The sequence below is a fragment of the Emydura macquarii genome, unplaced genomic scaffold, assembly GCF_026122565.2.
Source record: "Emydura macquarii macquarii isolate MOO-44397 ecotype Brisbane River unplaced genomic scaffold, CSIRO-AGI_Emac_v2 contig_2681, whole genome shotgun sequence".
NCBI lineage: Eukaryota > Metazoa > Chordata > Testudines > Chelidae > Emydura > Emydura macquarii.
Genome location: NW_027132818.1, coordinates 3,415,749 through 3,438,314, shown reverse-complemented (window position 1 = coordinate 3,438,314; position 22,566 = coordinate 3,415,749). Strand labels below are relative to the sequence as shown.

Below are 22,566 nucleotides of genomic sequence, written 5' to 3'. Positions count from 1 at the left end.
CAGCCTAATCCAGTGAGGACGATGATACTGGCAAGTGCTCTTCCCCCCTAGCTGGGGTGGCCCCCTCCTGGGGTTACAGCGGAGGTCTCAGCCTCTTGGTCTGACTTGATATCCAAATCAGGTGCTGGGTGAGTGACTGCCGATGATCATCTCTCCAAAGCCCTGGAGAAAGACTGTACATGTGACCCTGAGGCAGGGGGAAACCCCCGTGGGTTCCAAAACTTCCATGGTACAGGCCACTGCCCTTGCGGCCAAGCCCCCACAGGGGACCCCATGGGGAAGCCCATAGCTGTAGAGGTAGATGTCTGTCCCCTGGGCAGGGTCACCTCTTCCCCTTCTGAGTCCGAGAAGCTGCCTCTCGGTGACCATGATTGCTGATGCCGCTTGCACTTCCCACTTTGTCGGGAATGGCAGTGTTCCGCTACCGAAGAGCGGTGCCTCCAGTGACTGGCTTTTGTCTTTTGACTTTCTGTACTGGCCAGATGGAGACTGGTGCTGGAAGTCCAGAGATCTGTGTCAAGAATCTGGAGACCAGCAGTGTGTTCCAGAGACCGGTGTCATGACTCCAAGGACCGGTGCCATGGGTCTGGAGACTGGCATCATGACCCCGACCGTTGACGATGCGGCTCTGGGGACCGGTGCTGGGGGTCCAATGACCGCTGCAGGGAGTCATTGCAGACTTGCCTCTGGATTGCACTGCAGTCGATGGTACCAGTACTGGGTCCCGGTGCAGAGGCCTCTCTCCCTGAGGTGCCAGAGGCATGGGAATTGTCAGGAGGGCCTTACCTGCCTGGAATGCCTCCGGGATGGTCAGTACTATAAGATGCCGGGGGCCCTTGCTGCTCCCAGGAGTCAGCAGCAGGTTGGAGTTGGGCTTGGGACACAAAGGGGTGAGGCTATTGCCAACCCAAGGCCCGATAGAGACGAGCGACCCAGCACAGGTCTCGCTTCGTCTCCTGAGCTCCTTTTGTCCCTCCTTGGGACTGGTGAGCACCCCGTTTTGGTATTCGTCTTTTGGTTTTCTTCTTTGGCACTGGAGATGGTGACCGGTGCCGGGAGGAACTCCGTGCTGGGGGTGCTCTTGGCACCAATGCCGATGCACTCAACATTGAGTTTAAATGGCTCGGTCCCAAGACTGGTCTAAGAGCTGACTCCATTAGAAGTGCTCTCAGTCTAATGTCCCGTTCTTTTTTAGTGTAAGGTCTGAACCCTTTACAGATCATGCACTTGTCTCCCACATGAGCCTCTCCCAGGTACTTCAGGCAAGCTCTGGTGAGCATCATTCACTGGCATAGGCTTCTTACACAAAGCGCACAGCTTGAAGCCCGGGGACCGGGGCATGCCCCGTGCTTGGACTGTCATCAAATCTACAGTATGGTAAGTAAACTAACACTAACAAACTAACTTTAACTATACACACTACTACTAAAAAGAAAACCACTGGGTTGGAAGAACTTACCGAAGCAAGAAAACATTCCAGCACTATCACAGGTGGTAAGAAGGAACTGGGGGTGGGGACAACTCCCTATATACCAGCACATACGTGCATGACCTCAGAGGGCTCTAGAGCTGGCAATACGGATACCACTGAGGGAAAAATCTCTGGCACTGGTGCACATGGCGCACACACACCTGATATAGAATGGACATGAGCAAGCACTCGAAGAAGAAGCAAAGAAAATCAATTAGCTATGGAAAAATATATTGGGGTTTCAGCAATGTAAATGAGGGTAGAATTTAGCCTTGTGTGTGTGTAAATATGATGGGCCAGGATCAAAAACTGGAGTAAATCAGCATAGCCACAGTGAAGTCAACAGAGCTATGACAATTTACACCAATTGAGGATTGGACCCATGTTTACAAAAGCTGGGAATACATTAAAAAAGGTCTGCTTTTAAAGGCTTATTAAGGAATAGGGGGCCAAATATTCTGCAAAAGTGGGTTGGAATATAAAAATATAGTAAAATCTAGACATTTTTTCCATTTGATCAAGGATTTATATTCCCAAATTGTCACTAGGAAAAAAAATTCACTGAATGAGAAAATCTGTACAAAAAGCTAAGCATAAAAGGTGACAAGAGTATAGCTGGAAAATGAATACTAAAGGCAAGCTGGTCATTCCATTTGGTAAGAAAAGAATGTCAGATCTTAGCTAATGGGAGTTTTTGGTGTGAAAGAAATGCTGGATTGGACCCCTAAATACCGATCAGAGTAACAATGGTAGGCAAAAGATGGAGCTATTTTTTAATCAAATCAGTCAGCGTCTGGCCTTTGTACAGTTTTAGGTTTTCTTTAAACTGCTAATAAACTATAAGTTGTAAGTAAAGTAGAAAAGTATCTGATTTTAACATCTAAAATCTGCAAGACATTTAGAACTGCAACATGCACTGAACTAAGAAAATGAAATGTTGAGCAGAGTCTGTTGTGAGTGATGTGGGATTTTGCACTGTGAACTGTAATGAGAAGAACCTGTGGGCCTCCAAAAATTTCCTGCTAATTCACACAATTCATGCTCATATAAATTTCTCAGATCTCTCTGAAAGATTCCATCTTCAATTGCATATCTACTGTGGTAGGGGGACTGTGTGTTTGCTCTTCAAGCATGTTATAATATACTGTAGTTTGGTCTTGCCTGTGGAAGTGGGAGTGAATGGTGTTATAACTATGGCACTCAGTTGTATTAAAGCTCTGGTTTTCACAAGGTTGCAAAACCATTTGCTAACAAGTTACCAGTTGACTTTAAACCTATCTACCCAAGCAGAGACCACAGCATGTTATAAAACAGTAAACCTGGGAGTGTAGAAGGGACCTGAATTTGGTGCCAAGCCCCTCAGGGTTGTTTTCTCTACTTAATGAATGAATGGTACTGAGCAGGAACACCATCCTTTCTACTCTCCCAGAGTGAAGTCCTGACCCCACTAAGTCCATGGGAATTTAGCTATGGATTTCAATGGGATCAGAATTTCACCATGGTCTGCAGGATGAACAAAAAAGTTACAAGAAGAACAAATCCATATAACCCAAGAACAGAACAAACCTGAAAGAGGAATGCATCTCCAAGGGAATTACTGAGGCAGAAAACAAAGTCTTTCTTTGGGTGCTCAGGTACTGCTTGCACTATACTGTTTTCCACCCAGACAGCGTGCTTTGGGATGCTGTTGTGGTCTATTCCAGATCTGCCATCACTCTCATAGAAGAAAAATGTACAGCCTAGGAAAAAAGTGAGTCAGGCATTAGCAAGCTGCACATTTAAATACCAGAAAACCATATCTATTCAACACTTCATTGCAGAATAATGTAGCACTAGTACTCGGAATCCTCCAAAGTGAAAATTAAATCAATATATACTTGACCAGGTATAGCAGTGCATTTTTATGGTCTTCCATACAGACTGCTTAAAATCTATTGGTCCAATAGAAAACATCTTAAGGAAGTTTTTCAGTATGTACCACCCAGCTCCCAGAAACATTGATGGCAGTCTTAAAGATAAAGCTCTTTACCACATATTGGCACTATACTACTGTGCATTTGGAAACATGGGTGAAATGCTTAAAAGTGCCTTTCTACCTATATTTTCTTCCAACCATACTTTATTGCAGTACTGCTAGCACTTTGGTACCAACTTTTTATCTTTCTTTAAAACCACTGTATTAACCATTTAATTTTATGTCCTATTTCTCTTTCTAGAACCTGCCCTCATTTCTGCCTTCATTCAGGACAATGAAGTACTTCTGTCAGGCACAGTAGCGGCCTGTGAACTGACAAAAGCAGTGTCCCAGAAAAGCTCAGCTGGGACACTGCCTTCTTTCCTGTCTCCCTCCACCAAGCAGCCAGCTTGGGAAGAAAGAGTGCTAGAATTCATGGGAAGAGCCAATGCAAACCTGCTAGTGAGAAAGGTTTGTCTGTGTGAGTCTTTTTGGAGGAAAGTGAGGGTGGTAGCAGGAATTTGCATCTGGATAGGCCTTGTGCTATATTGGTAGGACCTGGCTCCTCTCTTCAACACCTCCTGTCTTCACTTGCTTACTCCTCTACTTTCCTTCAGGGCTTTATGGGGCAGAGCTACTGCCAAAGAAGAAGGTAGCACCTATCAGTGCTACGCAGAGACCGCTCAAGACATCTCCTGACTCTTGGTGCAGCTCTTTAGCAGCAACCACCCACTCTGCCAGCAGCTCCATTCTCTTCTTGTGTTGGTCCCATACCTCGGGCCCCTCACTCAGCCCTGCCTGGCTCCTCGGAGAAGGGCGCTGCCACACATTAGCGAGAAGAAGGGGCAGGAAAGCAGGCAAGCAGAGGTTTGAAAAATGGAACAAGACAAATATGATCTAAAATTAAAGCACACATTTGAAAAAAAAAATTTAAATGATAGTAGGCTTATTCCAAAGCCAGCAATACCAATAGAATGAATTCAGTGAGTATAGCCACCCTTAAACTACAGTGACACTAAGGGATACATTTAGACCACTGCTATGAGAGACCACTCCATCAATATACTATTTTATTTCTTCCACCCTCAAATGTGAAGATGCTGAGGAATAGCTTGGAGACTCAGATTATCCACAGAAGCAATGTGTCACAAGCCCTTCATTTGCCATGGGCCATTCAACTCTTGGCCTCACTGCAGAGATTGCCAGCAAGGGAGCCTCTTTACTCTGCCAGCCCAGCCCTGAAGGTGCATGGTGCCGCAGCACACTGTGGGATGTCCATATTCTAACACCGTTTGCTTTTTTATTGTTTTGGGTTTTTTGTTTGTTTGTGTCATGGATGGGAAAATACAGGTATCGATGGAAACTGTGAACCCAGTTCTCTAAGCCAGCTCTTTTAGCACGTTGACCGATCAGTGTGACAAAATTAAAAACCCCAACATGTCAGAACACGGACTCCCCTCATACTGCCAGACTACTGTAAACTGGCACAGTTAGCCTTGTAGAGTAGACAGGCCCTCAGGGAAACCATTGCCCTGCTTAAACTGTCTTGCAACTACTAGCTACTGTGTTTCCTTGAAGGCAGGGATCAAGGTTTTAATAATGATTGAATCCTGAAGAATAACTGAAAAAAAATAGATTGGACTGAGCTGTCCCCACTGGGAAAAAAATGATCAAAAACAAAAAAGACCTGTTTCACTGCAATGTTTTAGCTACTGATCAATGTGTTACCAACTTGGGAACAAAAACTGTGCATTTTAGGTAAGGACACAATATAACTTAGAGGCTTTATGTAAAAAATGTTTACAATTTTCAAGCAAAGTCTGTAACTTTAGGATCTCTGTAATTTCTGCTACCATTCAATATTATCGAAACCTTTTAATTTAATAATGAGCTTTCTATTGAAAATAGGGGTCAGAATGGAAACTGATGCAGGGTTACCCCCTTAAACCAACCTTGCAGAAAACCATTTGCAGCCAAACAATAGCAGCTGTTAACTTCAAAGCTTAGTTTAAATGCAACATTATTAAACCACAGCAATCTAAGACACAAACACTTGACTTGAGTCAAGGCACTTTAAAATAACATTGCCTTTATGCTCATCCTTCCCCTTTTTTCCCCTCCCAGATGGCTCTTTGTTTACCAGTTTTTCACAGCCAGCCTTTCCTGTCACACTGCCTCAGTTAGAAGGAGATTAGGGGTTCTTTCTGCTCACTCATCTGTGGAATTTCCCTTCTTTTATTTCCCCAACCTCTGTAACAATTGCAATGAAAGGCTGGCGCTCACAAATGTTTTTTTTAAACTGATGCTTCAAACACTGGTACATACCACCTGGCAAGAGTTGTGGAGACAGAAGTCTTACCCTTCATCTCTGGAGCTCAGCAGGTACCTTTCCACTGGCCAATCTCTAAGGGCCAGTCAACACAAAAAAGCAAAACTATGTCAGGGAACCTAGTTACAACATTGTTTTCCCCTTGGCCTGGCTAAAACATAGTTCCATTTTGTAGAGTACACAAGATTTGGCCACACAAAAACCTTTGGTAGTCCTATCTACATTATGAAATAGAGTTTTGTTGTTACCAGTCCCCTGACAATTCTACTCGTAGTGTACACAGGCTCTTACAGAGCTGGGAAATTGATGACTAAGTCCAAATATGAGTTTGGTTTCTCCGCTTTGCTACTTAAGATGGTTGCAGAGATTCCCAGGCTACTTTACAGAGCCAATTTTAACCTAGCATGCCTGTTTCTTTATTATTGTTATTTATTTGTATTAAAATAGTTCCTAGAGGCCCCAACTGAGATCATCACTCCATTGTACTAGGTACTGTACAAACCACAGTGAGAGATGGTCCCTGCCCTGAAGAGCTTACAGGAGAGACAAATGGTTGCTGGAGAAAAAGACCCACAGAGGTGAAGAACTTGCCAAAGGTCACAATGCAGGTTTGTGAACTAGATAGAATGCAGGTCTTCTGAGTACCAGTCCACTAGGCCACACTGCTGCTTCTGTTCATACTATTCAAGGCCTTGTGCATACTATAGCTAAAATTGTGTTATAATTATTTATATTCTCACAGCATGCAGAACCCTCCATCAAGATTGGCACCCATTGTTCTAGGCATTGTACAAACACACATGAAGACACAGTCCTTGCCTCCGCACAGCTTATCACTGAATGACAGCTGTGGCTGCTAGCACAGTTCTAGCACAAACTCCATGATCACAGCAGACACGGACTTAGTTTGTAACACTTTTATAAACATGTTTTTCAGGGAAATGTGCACTTTGGTCAGGGAAGCCATGCTAGATACAATTGTTGCTAGCATGATTTTAAGCATAGTGTGGGCTATCTGCCTTTGAAGCAGCACAGCAACAATTTGACAAAAGCACATACTGCAATTGTGAGTGACTATTAAAAAAATCCCCAAAGAAAATCAAGAACATTCTCTGATACTTCCCCACTAATTTTAGAAATTTTTCCAGCAGTTTTTAGCAAGAGTGCTAGGCTACTGGCATAGATTTTTGTTTCATGATTTCTTTTTTAAACAAATATGAAAAGAAGCATTCGTATTAATATTTGGTAGACGTGTCTTGCCTATTCAATGTGTAATCAAGAGATTTCACTCAATTTAATAAAATCACTAGAAACAACATGGCTTAGGTGTGTAATGATGCTTACTCTATAATAATGGAGCACCTAGTTAAATAGAAAGCTGAAGTCTATATTCCTGCATAATATCTCTTTAAACAAAAGCTCACTGTTGTAATGATTATTGTTTTGTTTCTGTTATTTACCTGGCAAGGATTTTTAAACCTAATAATGCCTCCTAAATAAATAACTAGTTACAAAAAAAAGGTGGCATTCATGTACTTGTTTTGGATAGAAGAGAAAACACAAAGAATTACAAATTAAGGCCCTGATTTTGCAGTTAGCTCTATGTCGGCACAGAGGCCTGTCCGGGTAGTGTTCATTGAGGGATCAGAGCTAAATTTTGCACATGGAGAAAAACAATTTTAAAAGTAAACCAAATTAAGGCCTCCAGACCTTTGATGCTATAGACCAAATTCTGTGCTAACTTACATCCTCCATGACCCCCTTTGATGCCTATTTAAATGAATGCTGAAAATCTGATGTACCTTTTAAGGAAACCCAATAATGTTTCCATTTCCTGCGTGTAGCTGACTCCACTTTCTTATTCTTTTTGTGCACCAGAAAATTTTTCACTGCAAGAGCTCCAGCTTTCCGGACAGTGCCCTGGCCAGCTGTCAGGAGGATGTCAGACTGCCCTGGAGAACTCAAGGTACCACTGCTTTGCTCGTCGCTCAGGGTAGAACCAGCTTCTTCCAAGTTATCGCTGTTGGTGGTGCTCATTTCCAGCTCCCTTCGAAAGTTCTCATACACTCCCTGACGGAGCCCATCTCCCGTAGAGCTGCTACCACTGTCGCTGCCAATGAAAGCTCGACTAGCTGTTGGAGAATAGCTAGAGCTTGTAGCGTTTGAACGTCTAGAAAGGAGGTCTGTATCGGTGGTTGTGCCCTCGATCCCACTGTCAGCAAATTCACTTCCTTCACCTGCATTCACATCCTGGTTAAAAGAAAGGAAACAACATCATATGAAGGTAGCTGATATTCCACCATCACTTGGTACACTGAAGAGGCTAAAAGAGCCTGAAGTTTCCCCAATTGTGTCAAATTCCTTCACATTCCTACTTTGCTTGACACTGGAGATTCCTTAAATCTGCCTTGTGAAGACAAGTGGCTGGAAGAATAGGTATTCTAGTAGGGCTTTTGACAACAATTTAGGAAAGACCAAACAGTTTTAGTATGTGCCCCACCACCTTAGTAAGTTGCGAGGAAAAGGGGAATCAGCTTAAACTGTTTACCCTAGACTAAGAGGTTTTCAGGAAGAAAAGCATATGGCAGCGAAAAAATGACAAGTATCTGGGGAAGTAGTCATCACCCATAAAGGTTTAGAGAGAAAAACATTGATATTGTATATTCACACCTACAATTGAGGCTATGTCTTAAACATCCTATAATTGTCACTTGACAGTTATATAACTGAAGATGTACTTTTCCCGTAGGTGTATATGTATGAAAAAGTGTGACATTCCCACTCCTACTACCCCCAGAAAGTATATTGGGCAGCTTGATATATATGTTCTTAAAAGATGAGGAGACCTTGTGAGGAACACATCACTGGAAAGAAAACTAACTTTTCCATTTAATGAGCCAATGAGGATTTCCTACTGACCTGAGAGCTACATAAGAAGATGGTCTTAAGCAACCTAAGGACCCACGGCAGCAACTGCTCCCTGCATGTTCCTTGCACAGTGTGAGAGCAGTGTAAGGACCAAGGGGGTTTCAGAATGTTGAGGAATTCTGAATGCTGATTGGCTGATGAGGAATTAATTCATAATGGAAGGACTAGTTCTTTACACATCAACAGAGACTTATGAGTCTGTCTACATGTGCTGGCTAGAAGAATAACTATTTCCTTGCCCACTCAGTAAATCCAGTTCTTCCAGTCCGTTTTGATTTCAATGCATCCATTAATAAAGTAGCTCATTGGGTCCCAATCCTACAAGTTGCTCTGGACCGTTGTACCCCTTCATCCACACAGCACTCCATAAAGGGGACTCCATATGGGTGCAGCGATCCTCTTGCACAGAGTAGCTTTCAGGGTCAGGATCTTATTTAGTGCTGTTCCATACACACCTGTTTTGGAAGCCATTAATCTCCCCAGTTCCTTGCAACACCGAGAATAAGGGATGCTTAGAGAAACATCAGAGACAGTGCTGCTGAGAAATCACCCATGTACAACAGACTGTCACAGACTGATTTTCTCATCTCACTACAAAATGCAGAAAGGTGATACAAATTCTTAATCTAAGTTTCTAAAATTCTGTATGTGTTCGAAACAACACGCATGGCGGATAGTCACTGCATTTCCACCAGTTTTACATCCATGCAATTCCAAATCTCTCAGTGGACTTTAAACAAGCATAAAAACTGGAACAGCTCAGTGCTGAATCAGGCCAAAGATGTCTTATTGGATAAAAATCAGGAAGTTTATAAAAGGAACATTGAATACCTTTTGCACTTGATTGGATTTTTTTTTTAAAGAGACGTACGTAACTCTTATAAGTAACTAATTTCTAATTTGACAGTGACCGTTGTGTAGCACCAGTAAAAAAAAAAATCACTTGAGATTTTAAGCATATTCTACGTTTAGGTAAATGAAGTAAAAAATTTGATTCAAGTAATGATTTAATAGACATTTAGATTTCTAGTAATCTTTTTATTCATGCTATGTAGTATATATAAAGTTAGTTCTAAATGAATTGCTTCTCTAATTTTTATTTAGAACATAAAAAATAATTAGTGTGTGTTTGTTTTTAAATAAAGTGTCACTAAAACAGACCCATCAGTGAAGGGGAGTAACGGAAATATGATTTGCCCTCTTGGAAACGTTTATAAAAATTGTGCTTGATATGCTGTTTACCAGACCAGGAGAGTTCTCTCAAAGAGATGCATAATCGTAGTTGTCTAAGCATGGAACTGAAACCTAGGAACACCAGATTTCTTATCCCAGCTCTGACACAGATTCATTGTGTGTCCTTGAGCAAGTCATAAAACAGAACTGCCACAGTTCCCACATCTGTAAATAGGGACACTACTACATCTCACAGGAGTGTTGTACCAGTTTTAACTGATGTTTGTAAAACACTGTGAAGATGAAAAGCTTAGCATAAATACATTATCTACAGTCAGGAGTATTTTACAACAATTATAACCTGGCTGCGATGCCTGGGATAGACTAGGTGGTTCAAAACACTTCCTTCCAACTCAATTATTTTAGGATTCTAATCCTGTCCTCAGTATCTCCTCAGCACCACACCAAGCTCCTTTAACAAATTTTGGCCAGGTATACACTACCACTTACTTTGGTATAAATTATGTCACTTAGGGTGTGAATAAGCCACTCCCCTGAGCGACGTAAGTTACACCAACCTAAGCACCAGTGTGGACAGCGCTATGTCAGCAGGAGAGCTTTTCCCACAAATATAGCTACTGCCTCTTGCAGAGGTGGATTTATTATGTCAACGGGAAAGCTCTCTCCTGTCAGCAGACAGCGTCTTCACCAGACATGCTGCAGCAGAATGGGTGCAGCTGCATCAATGTAATGCTTCTACTGTAAACTAACCCTGAGATTCTGGCCCTCAGGGGGATTACTATCTGACTACATAAAAGGGGAGAACAGACCAAAACTTGTTGCCAGTTAATATTCATCCAGTACTGTTCCCCTTTAGGAATTACAATGATGCATTTAGCAAGATGAGTATCTAAAACAGTCTGTTGTATAAGATAATTGTTCTATAGGTTAGTAAGGTTAGGAGCTTTCATCTGACAGGTTTTTGACTTTTGAGCTTATATTGTACTGTCTGCTAGTTCTCATCACAGGGTTATAAACAGTTTGAGAGTGTCAGATGAAATTTTCTAATGACACCTTGAACTGTTATAATCTGCACACTAATAGGGTTTCAATTAAAGAGTTCATCAAAAAGTTATTTCATCAGAAATAACCAAAAGTTATTATGCATTTTCAGGAAAAAAACATCAAGAGATGGTAGGTGTTGTCCACTGAACCAAATGGAGAAGGGCAGATGGGTTTTGATTAAAGCGTGATAGAAAAATTGTCAAACTTGGGTGATTAAAGTTAGGCAACAAACCAATATTTTGGCTTGATTTTCAAAGGTGGTGAGCAATCATGGCTCCAACTGATAATATCATATTATGTAGCTAAATAAAACTTTGGGCACCCCCATTTCAAAATTTTGGCCAAGAATGTGGTCACTGCTGTATATTACACAGATATAAGGACAATCCTGTATGCGTCTATTAAAGAATGCCCACATTTCTTTCACAATTGCTCAAACACACACAAACCCCAACACCCAGGATTATGGTGACACCAATGTCCTCTTAAAGGGAGACTATCAAATTTCTGGATCTGTTACAGGAAGGGTCAGGAAGGCACTCTAATATAACAGGTTAGCACTTAAAGCACAGAAGCACATTTCATTCCTTGGTCAAAGGAATTACCAGGGAATGGATTTGGAATTGACAGGTTACTACATACTCTGTATAGAAATTCTATGTTCTCTCAGGAATTCATGTCTCCAGTTCATGACCATATTCTTTATAATTGCAAAAAAACTCAAAAACAACAAATCACCACAACATTTAGAGCCTGATCGAGCAAAGTGTTGACCACATTAGCAAAGACAGGAGATGTCTGAGGCAAACAATGTGCTTTTAAAGCCTAAGATTTTTGCTGTTTTAACAGAGTATAATTTGCCACTGGCCAGTTATTCTAGAATTCTACATAAATGCCATTATCGGGCTTCTTTTTATTTCTCTTGGAGTTTGTTTAGATTTTGACTAAAATCCTTGTCTAAAATCTTCTAAAATGCACGAATGGCACCTAATATTTTACACTTAGCCAGGAAAAGCCCCAGTCCTGCAATTAGTTCCCTCTAAGCAGACGCAGACCTGCATCTAAGGGTATGTCTTCACTGACGGCAGCAAATTCACCGCAGTCAGATCGATCTATCCGGGTCAGTGAAGACCCGCTCAATCAATCTGAAAGTTGACACAATAAAACCACCCTCTCAAGTGGCATAGCGCTATGTTGACGAGAATGCATTTCCCATCAGCGCAGTGCAGTGATGCTGCGTAGAAGAGGAGTTATGAAGTCGACTGCCACCGAATTTCTAGGTAAGCATAGACCTAGCCGAAGCAGATTCCCATGGGAACCACATACAGGAAGCTCATTGGAAGACTCAGGCTAAAATTTGTATTACCATCCCACAGCCTCTCCACTTTTATTTCTCTACCTACAGATCCAGGGAAGAGCATCTACTTTGTCTAAGAGAAAGAGAAAAGAGAATAAACTGTCTTCTCGAAAGCAGAGAGATCAAAGAGCTCGAAGGAACCAACGTTCATGCTTTAAATCTCATAACCAGGACAGGTTCTGATTCATAAAGAACATGAACCGAACAAACACAGACATAAATGAGTTTGCCCTTTTGATTAAAATATTGCTATTTGGAGTCTGGGGAAGACAGGAGAGTTATCAGCCTATAAACTGAAATAAACAGAGTCCAGCAGGAGCAGTGCAGCCATCTAGGATGAAAATGTTACTCTGCGTATGAAGACAATAGCTATTAACCTAACATTCCAAGGCTTTTACCAGAACTTCTATACATCTGCAGTTGCAAAGGATGATGGAGAACTGGCAGAGGTCCTCCAGGGGTTAACTTGCTTTCATTCACATCTGAGGATGCATTGTTTTAAATGCTCAGACTTTATTAGAAGCAGTTAAGCAGTTATCTATTAAGTAAGTGGGGGCAGGGGGGAAGGGGCATAGCCAGTATTTTAAAATCTATAGTTAGAAGAAATACTTTTAGCTGTTGTTACCAATGCTGATTGAAGACCAGCAAGAAGGCTCCCTACCAGAAACAGTAAAAATAGCCTTCATAACAGCCCTGCATAATGAAGTGACAGTATCACTGCTTTGTTAAAGATACAAACCAATATCACTGATATAAACCAAGACTTAGTGAAAATATTAGCAATCTAGTTATATAATACTATATATATATTATTTGATACATATGAATCAGGTTTCACACAAAATAAGCTAGGAGCAGAGAGTATGATAGGGCTATTATACAATGTTAATCAAGCAAATAAACTAGATATTGTAGTGTCTGCAAACTCATTAGATGTCCAAAATATATTTGATAATACAACATGGCCATATTTCTTGGAAATCCTTGATTTATTTAGGAGACATATAAACTCTCATGTTTCAGAGAATAAGTCAAGACTTCTGGGGATTAGGGAAAACCTTTCCTTGTGGGGAGATTATTCTGTAACTGCTTACTGCAAGGCTTCTTGGCCATTCTTCTGAAGCCACTGAGACTGACCCCTGTTAGAGACAGGACAGAAGAGCCACTGGTCTGATCCAATATAACAATTCTTACATCTCTAAACAATTCCTTCCTCACATGGATACCTCTTTACAAGTGAACCAAATTCAATGGCACAAGCCAGTCATCAGTGCTTGGATGGTTTCATTCTTTCATTCTGTCCCACCAGAATCATCCAGTCTCCACTTCTTCTGTTTAGCAACAGAACCATTAGCAAGTAAAATTTCACAGTATCCTAAAACCGTACATAACTTGTTGTAGGTATTAATTTGGCAAGCACCAGAGAAAGATATTAAAATGGAATGGGTGCTCAATGAAACTGAGAGGGTGCCCTTATGACCTAATGATAGTCTTCTGTCCAGCACTAAGGTGTATCATCATATGGCACTCATGTTGCTTTACTCAAGCCCCATTGTAGCGTAATCCAGCCCTCCAAATCAATAAAAAAACCACTGTCCAGAATAACTTGAGCATGCAAGCAATCAACACTTCAGAAGTTGTATTTTCCAGGAAAAGAATCAAAACCTTTCAGAAACTGCAGGTAAAGTATGGACTTAGTCCCTATCTGACTTGGAGAAAATGTTTTAAAGCAGCAATAGAGAAACTTGAAGGTATCCCTGTGAGACACCTTCAATGGCAGGAATACAATCTTGAAAGCTAATAAAAAACAGGTCGCATCAAGTTTATGTTATATAAATTGCTTAAGAGTGAGAGAAACTGTAACACTAACATGAATGTGATATAGGATCATAATACTGGATACACCCTCTCAACCAAAAATTGGGAGCAGATATTGAAGAATATTCAGAAGACATATGTAGACCTGTGACATCTAGCAGGCTTAAAAGAATTAAATTGGCATCCACAGATCAAAGTTGGCAGTGCAAGGCAAACCAAAGGGTTCCTTGTGTATGTTCCGTGGAAGTGTCCTATAGTACTATGCCCTAAAGTATAGGGAGGATGGAGCTAGGCTGTTCTCAATGGTAGTAGATGACAGAACAAGGAGCAATGGTCTCAAGTTGCAGTGGGGGAGGTCTAGGTTGGATATAAGGAAAAAGTTTTTCACTAGGAGGGTGGTGAAGCACTGGAATGGGTTACCTAGAGAGGTGGTGGAATCTCCATCTTTAGAGGTGTTTAAGCTGAGGTTTGACAAAGCCTTGGTTGGGGTGATATAGCTGAGGTTAGTCCTGCTTTGAGCAGGAGATTGGACTAGATGACCTCCTGAGGTCCCTTCCAACTCTAATATTCTATGATAATTCTATGAGTACTATGGAATGACAAGTCAACTTTGCTTTACACACTGATACAAAATTATTGAGCCTCTTACCTTTGGAGATTGCAATAGTTTAGATATCCTGACATTTAAGAGAAGCTCTGGTTCTTAATTCCCGTGCAATGCAGACAAGCAAGGGCACCAAATGCCACGCGCTTGTGCAACAGCTCTTCAGAAATTACAAAATTAGAAAGTGCAAAATTTGAAAGATGGCATTACAAATCTGATGTATCCTATTGATGCTGTCTGAAATGGTTCAGTAGGATGGCACTTTTTTTCCCCCTTGATAGACTCTTTACCCAAGATTACTAGATATTAACCTGCTCCTTTAGATGCTTTCCGTATCAAGAAATATCACTTCTCTCTTGACAGGGTTGAGTCACAGTCAGTTGCTTTCTGTCCAGTCTCACTCATAGCCAGGAAAAGTAGTAAAACTGTAGGATATGGATTCGGTGTAAAGGAGTGGTAGAGATGGTCATCATTAGATAATGGCTAACCATGACAGTCATAAGTGTTCCCCTCTTTCCCACAACCTTGCATGCACATTGAATAGAAGGTGACAAGATATAACCAAGGCCAAGATATAACCAAGGACTCAACGGGGCCTAAATTCTGCAGCAAGCCACTGTGGTTTCTGTTAGGTGCAGTTGAGGCAAATGAAAACTCTGAGGCCAGTTCTGGTGAATTAAAAAGTGAAGATTTTTACTAAACTAAATATGGAAAGCATAACAATCAGTACAGCATGCCTTCGGATGTTTATTTTTTCAGTCAATTCAATTTATGTTTCGCTGCCCCACATTTTTCACCTTCAGCATGCAGCAGAATTTTGTACTGATAATGCACAACAGCACAGAAAGGCTGTCAGTGGGGAAGCTGGATGTTTTGACAGCTGAGTAAGGGACAGTGGGGATTTCTGCCCCAGGAAGCATAGGAAGCGGTTTGGTGTTCAGTGCACCCACAAAGCAGTTGAAAATGGCAAGCAGATGCATATCTTCTTTCCTGGCTCCCCTTGTGGAATGGATTAGTGTAGGGGGACTTGAACTCCTTTACCTTCCTCAGCAAAAATTGAACGCAACCGGGTGCCTATTCCTCCACCCATGTTAAATAAGCACATTGGCTAAATATCTCTGGTAAAATGATCAGCAGAGAAGTAGTTAATAATGCTGACATTCAAATTGCTACCACTGGGGCTTCACCATTAATGCTCCTGTGAGAAAGCTAGGTTAGCTCACACTTACTATGTGCTACGGTTTGCAGACTTGGGAGGACACTGCTCCATCAGTTTACACTCTCTTCATGTGCTCATGTTTTCCTCTGCAGCCTTACGGGCTACAATTTTTGTTTTTTTAAATGAGAGCACAGATTCTGTAACACACAGTAACAGGACAATAGACCCTTCAACAGCAAACAGTGTGGAGCATTATTGTGGGATCTTAGGTGGGATGAAAAGGTGTCTTTTTTATTCAGCACTGATTTCAACAGGACATGCATACGGGCAGCAGAATAAGACTGCAATCTAGTAAAGTCTGGTTCTTGCAATGCTCTGTACATAGGACTACCTTATGTCTTTCTATTCCCGCAAAGATTCATGGAGACAGTCCTCTCTTTGCTGCCACTAGGGGCACAGAAAGTCTCCACGCCCAGATCTTAGAGTTCTTGAGGGCTGTGACCTTTTGCTTGTAGATTTTAACCCTTTTGCTTGTGGATGACAAGCTGAACAAGCCAGTCAAATCTCACCTTTGTTACAATGCAATGGTCCACCCAGATGAAGAAAATTCCTATTGGGAAATGTCAGTTCTGTGGCACTTTGAAGACTAACAGATTTAATATTTGGAGACATAAGCTTTCGAGAGGCTAGCTCTCTTCTTCAGATGCAGTAATACAAAAATAGGTAACACAGAGGTATCATATAGGAATCCAAGAGCATTGAGAACAATGAGGGAGGTGGAGTCCGGTACTTAAGACCTAATGACGACCATTGAGTAGGAGGTGAGAATGGGTGGGCAAAGTAATTTACCTTTGGTAGTGAGACAGTCAGTTGCTTTGCCCACCCATTCTCACCTCCTACTCAATGGTCGTCATTAGGTCTTAAGTACCAGACTCCACCTCCCTCATTGTTCTCAATGCACTTAGATTCCTATATGATACCTCTGTGTTACCTATTTTTGTATTACTGCATCTGAAGAAGAGAGCTAGCCTCTCGAAAGCTTATGTCTCCAAATATTAAATCTGTTAGTCTTTAAAGTGCCACAGAACTCTTGTTGTCTTTGCTGTATACAGACTAACACGGCTACCCCTCTGGAACTATTGGGAAATGCTAAGCATAAAACACAAGGGTGTTCTGACCACAGTGGAGTTAAGCAAACAGTAACATGCTTCATCAAACTCCATGAAGTAAAAATACGGGGTTAGATTTATTTACCCTTATTAAAAGTCAAGGAAATCTGCTTTTTCCTTGAAAATGTCACTGAGGGGGTGGAGGAGAGAAAAAAGAAAAATAAACAAGAAAAACGAATCAGAATCAAAGGGAGGAGTTCATTTGAACAATTACATAACTGAACAAGACAGGGAAATGTCAGCTAAACTGGATGATAACTAGGTCATAGGATAATACACTGAAGCATTCTGAAAAGAAATGTTTCAGTGAAAAAACACTTAAGTGGAGAGGCTCACTATTGCAAATTACATCCTGTTAAGTAAGTACAGTCCATCAGATGGTCAGCTGTGGCAACTGTCTGTGGTATTTACATGGGAAGTCCTAGAAACTAGAAGCATACAATATAGCCTATCGCAATACCATTACTAGGATGGCAAAAGTACTTCACGTGTATAAACATCACAGTCCTAGTGTTAAAAAAATTGACTTAATGGAACTAGATCAGATTTTATGGCTGTTAATTTTCTTTCTACTAATTTTGACCAAAGGGAGAAAAAATCCACTAAAATTTTCAAAAGAGTATTAAAAGTTTTGCCCAAGGATCCAAATAACTTATTTCCCCAAGACCCTTCCCCTATACACAGGCATATGAGAGTGCCTTTGGCTGTTGTTTGCTCTAAAATACCTAAAATGGTTAAACCCATATATTATATAAACCCATCCGTTCTGAGAATGATTGGGGATACCCCTGAGATCTTTGGGCACCCATAGTGCACAATGAGAATGAAGCACAGAACTTTGCTTAACCAGCATTTGAACAACACGGTGCACATTACGACAGAGAGATAAAAGAAGGCCACTAACTTGCACTTCAACATTTAGTTTAGACTTTTATAAAGTTATTGTGTGTCATTAAATTATAACTGTGTTCTCCTTTGACTCCAGATGTACTAGGCATACGTTTCAAATCTTGTTTCTCGTATTAGACAAGACCATGAACTGAAATATATTTAACGTTTGTGGGAATATCTTACACAATTTAATAGAAAACTGTAATATTTCTACATTTTTTCTTTTTAATTATGCTATAGAATGTATTGAAAAATTAGATATCTGGCACAGAATTCTATGCCATTCAAAAAGCAAACAAATAAAACTCTAGAATAGATAACATTCTCTACTAAACTGTTTTTATAATGCCTTCCATGGTGAAAAGTTCCAGAGGGGTAGCCGTGTTAGTCTGTATACAGCAAAAACGAGAGTCCTATAGCACCTTAAAGACTAACAAATTTATGCGGGCATAAGCTTTCGTGGGCTGCAACCCACTTCGTCAGATGCATTCCATTCCACTACCGATGTTGAAAGGATTTCCCTAGAGTCAAGGGACATCTCATTGTGCTTCTTGTTCAACCGATGCCTATGTAAATGGCCCCACCTGGGCGAGCAGAGTGTTTAAAAGCAGGACGTTCAGTGCTAAAAGCATGAGTCTCTACTGCTTGAATTTAAGGATTATAGAATCATAGAATGATAGGGCTGGAAGGGACCTCGGAAGGTCATCTAGTCCATTCCCCTGCACTCATGGCAGGACTAAGTATTATCTAGACCCTCCCTGACAGGTGTTTGTCTAACCTGCTCTTAAAAATCTCTAGTGATGGAGATTCCACAATCTTCCTAGGCAATTTATTCCAGTGATTAACTGCCCTGACAGTTTTTCCTAATGTCCAACCTAAACCTCCTTTGCTGCAGTTTAAGCCCATTGCTTCTTATCCTGTCCTCAGAGGTTAAGAAGAACAATTTTTTTCCCTCCTCCTTGTAACAAATTGTTATGTACTTGAAAGCTGTTATCATGTCCCCTCTCAGTCTTCTCTTCTCCAGGCTAAACAAACCCAGTTCTTTCAGTCTTGTCTCATAGGTCATGTTTTCTAGATCTTTGATCATTTTTGTTGCTCTTCTCTGGACTTTCTTCAATTTGTCCACATCTTTCCCGAAATGTGGCGCCCAGAACCGGACACAATACTCCAGATGAGGCATAATTAGCGTGGAGTTGAGCGGAAGAATTACTACTCGTGTCTTACTTACAACACTCCTGCTAATACATCCCAGAATCATGCTTGCTTTTTTTTGCAACAGCATTACACTGTTGACTCATATTTAGCTTGTGGTCCTCTATGACCCCCAGATTATGCCATCAACTGGAAGCAGTAGCAGACTTCTAAACCTCTTTACAGAGCATCCACCAGAGGACAAAGACCCAAGGTCTTACCACATGTGGCCATAAGTTCCTCTTGGATTACTGACCATCAATTATAATTTTAAAAAGTGGAAACAGTACGACCATACGCCAAATACAGTTTTCAGACAAATGGTGGTCACTTGCTGGAAAAAACAACCACTTATGTTCCTACTGGGGCTTGACTATCCCTCAGTCTGAAAATTGAGAGTACCAGGTGTCTCATCTGAAATCAAATACCTGACATCAGTGCAGGAAGCCCTGAGGCTTACCAGAGACTTCAGCAGTCAGGTCTTTGACTGCCAACATCCCCCCCCCCCTACCCCCCCCCCCCAAAAAAAAAAAAAACAACAACCCGAAAACAAATGTTTATGTTTTCCAGTCTAAAATGTCATCACAAATTTTATATGGCAATCAGCTCGAGGGGACACTTTGGAGATGGTGCAAAGCCACATCTCAAGTTAATTGCTTCCTCTCCCTTATTATACTTCAGGAATATTTATAAGGGCTATCAATGGTGAATGAACTATTGATCACAAGATTAAGATTCTGGCTGAAAATCCACAAAAGGAGGGAGGAAGAGACTATTTCCCTAAAATAGATCCAAAAAAGTAGTTCTGATCTCAGCAGATGTTTAGATGCAGGTTGAACACAATATTATTGCTCCATTAGATTTGGATTTCAGTAAGCAAACTAACATTCTGGGGTTTCTCAAAAACTTCAGTTGATACTTGAGGGGGGGGTGGGTGAAATGGGAAACAAGCTGTATATAACAGCAATTACCTTCCTATGAGCAGAAATGGGTGACAATACCAACCAAGTAAGCTCTTTCCACCTACATCACTTCAATTCCAAAAGCCCAATAGGATTCCATCAGAGCTGCGCTGGAAGTCTTGATTCAGCAGAACTGAACTGTAATGTTAAAATATTATGGAAAAATAGAACTGCTGTGTGGGTGTCCCAAAGTCACTTTCTGAATATTAATTGCTTATACATATTGAAACTAATTGTCTCTACAGCGCTAAAATGTTCTAGCTCCCTATTAAGGAAAAGTGACTCCCACGTTCCAATTTTAGTTTGACCTTTTGTTTCATTTGCTAGAAACTGAAAAATTTTCATTTCATTTATTTAGTCACTCCTGAAATCAGAGGCAGATAAAGAGTTTCTATTCACATTTTAAAAAAACATACTTGTTCCCAGCGAAAGAACTTGTGACTCAAGTGTTAGCCTGAAATACATATGGCTATGATTTTTAAAAAGTGATTTTAGGTGCCTCGGTTGTTTTGAGACACCTTAAAACAACGTGATTTTCAGACAAGAGTACTCAACACTTTCAGAAAATCAGGTTCCTTTTGAAATCTCAGGATGAACACCCCAAAACTGAGTTTCACAAGAATCACTAACCACTTTTGAAAACGTGGATCATGTTAAAAATTCAGAGCAAATATTGCCGATGTACATGCAGTCAGAGATGTGCATGCATAACAAAGGCAGAATTCAGGTCTCATGTGTTCAGCATCTTCAACTCTTAGTGACCTCTTGAGGGTGTTTGGGGTATTCAAGAGCTTCCTGACAAAGTCTTTCAGGACTTGCGAGTTTGGGCACTGTTATCATAAAGGCAGGTGAGAATGGAAAACCTGCAAGTCTCTGACAAATGTGCCAAGATTTATGCAATTATAACCCAAAAAGCCTGAGAAAAAGGAGGGTTGAGTGGTTAGGGCACAAGCTTAGGATTTAGGAAACCTGGGTTCAAGTACTCCACCTCACCTTTCAGGTGTGACTTTGGACAAATCATTCAGTCTCGCTGGGCTTCAGTTCTCTACCTGTACAATGGGAATAATAGTTCTACCCTATCTCACAATGGAGTTGTGAGGATAAATAGGTTACAGAGTGCAAGGCACTCAGATACGATGGTAACAAGAGTCATAAAAGTCCTCTGGATTCCTAGTGTTGCTGCAATTCTCTTTTCCTTCCATCCCCCAAAGCTATCTCATCAGACTCACCAAGAAAGTAGCTCTTTCATTCTATATACCATTGGGGTTTCCTTTTTGCTGTATTTTATAAATAAAGCAATATATAAAAACAGTCATTTTCCTAGTCTCTCCAGAGATACGTCTGAACTAACAAAGATTGCTAAAAATAAACCTTAGCTTTACTGCATGCTGTTGGGGTTAGGGACCTGGAGAGAGTGTCAACCATTTCAGATTTTTAATTTTCTTTATTGGAGTTTATTTATTGAAATAATTGCTGCTGAGTCTCTTTAGATCAATAGTCTGAAATTGGAAAAGATATGTCTAGTGATACAAGCTACTGACGTGATGTCACAAGCTATGCCCGATGAAACGAGACTCAAATTCATTACTCTCATTAAGTGCCTCAAAGGGATATTCTAACGGCATGATGAACACTGGGGAGAAAAACTGCTTCAGCATTTACCAGCTGCGTTGCTCTCCTTTTCAAATACAGAACTGTAAATCAGAAGTTGAATCTAACAATTGTCTTTGGATTAATAGAAAATGCTTTGTTTATTGTTCCTAAATAGCAACCTGGTTTTTGTTTTCTGTGGTTGCTTTTTTATCCTGTGCTATGTCTAATAGCCTTGTTGGGGCTGTGAAGAGTTTTTATGCTGATATTACAAAAATGCCTCCAAAAAAAACTACAGCTTATTTTGAAGTACAAAGCTTCTGCTCTGAGAAGCTGCAGCATCTGTTTTAGATCTTCATTTTTATATTTAGAAGCAGTGCATCTTCATGGATCAAACACAGCCAACTAATCCAACAACCCACCTCCAATCACCTTCTGCAAGTTAGTGCCAACCGATGCCCTTCCTTCAGTCACTCAATTGGGTTTCATCTCACCTTCTAGTGGCCCTCTCACTGACCCATCATGTTAACAGATCCCAACACCTACACTGCAATATACTGTGACCAGCCTGGCTCACGCTGTCAGATTTAATCTCCCTTTAAGTGGTGTGCTGCCAAAAGCCCAGCTCAGCATCAAGATGCAAGGCTGTCAGTGTCCCACACCCATACAAAGTGCTTTTTTTTTCTGGGTCACAAGATGTGATGACTGCTCTATGCTACATGTGTACTAAAACCAAAAAATATAATAAAATCAGGGCAGTCAGCGAAGCATGCTATCTAATGCAAAGTTTGACCCATTTGGTCAGTCTCTTCTCAGACTGTTCTGTTTCTGTCTACTGGCTCTGCTTCCAATCCAATGCACACAGACAGCAAATAAACAGCATGAAAGACATTACCGTCAGCCTT

The 22,566-nt window shown here is 41.0% G+C and overlaps 1 protein-coding gene across 2 annotated transcripts in view; it reads right to left on the bottom strand.

Moving 5' to 3' along the window:
* TIAM1 (TIAM Rac1 associated GEF 1) overlaps positions 1-22,566 on the bottom strand; it is a 290,775-nt gene that overhangs the window by 99,778 nt on the left and 168,431 nt on the right. For both annotated transcript variants that reach the window (XM_067565615.1, XM_067565616.1), the window contains 2 exons: positions 7,557-8,004; positions 3,038-3,210 (listed from right to left, as the gene is read on the bottom strand). In XM_067565615.1, the coding sequence (XP_067421716.1) occupies positions 3,038-3,210; positions 7,557-8,004 (621 nt within the window). The remainder of the gene's footprint in view (positions 1-3,037; positions 3,211-7,556; positions 8,005-22,566) is intronic.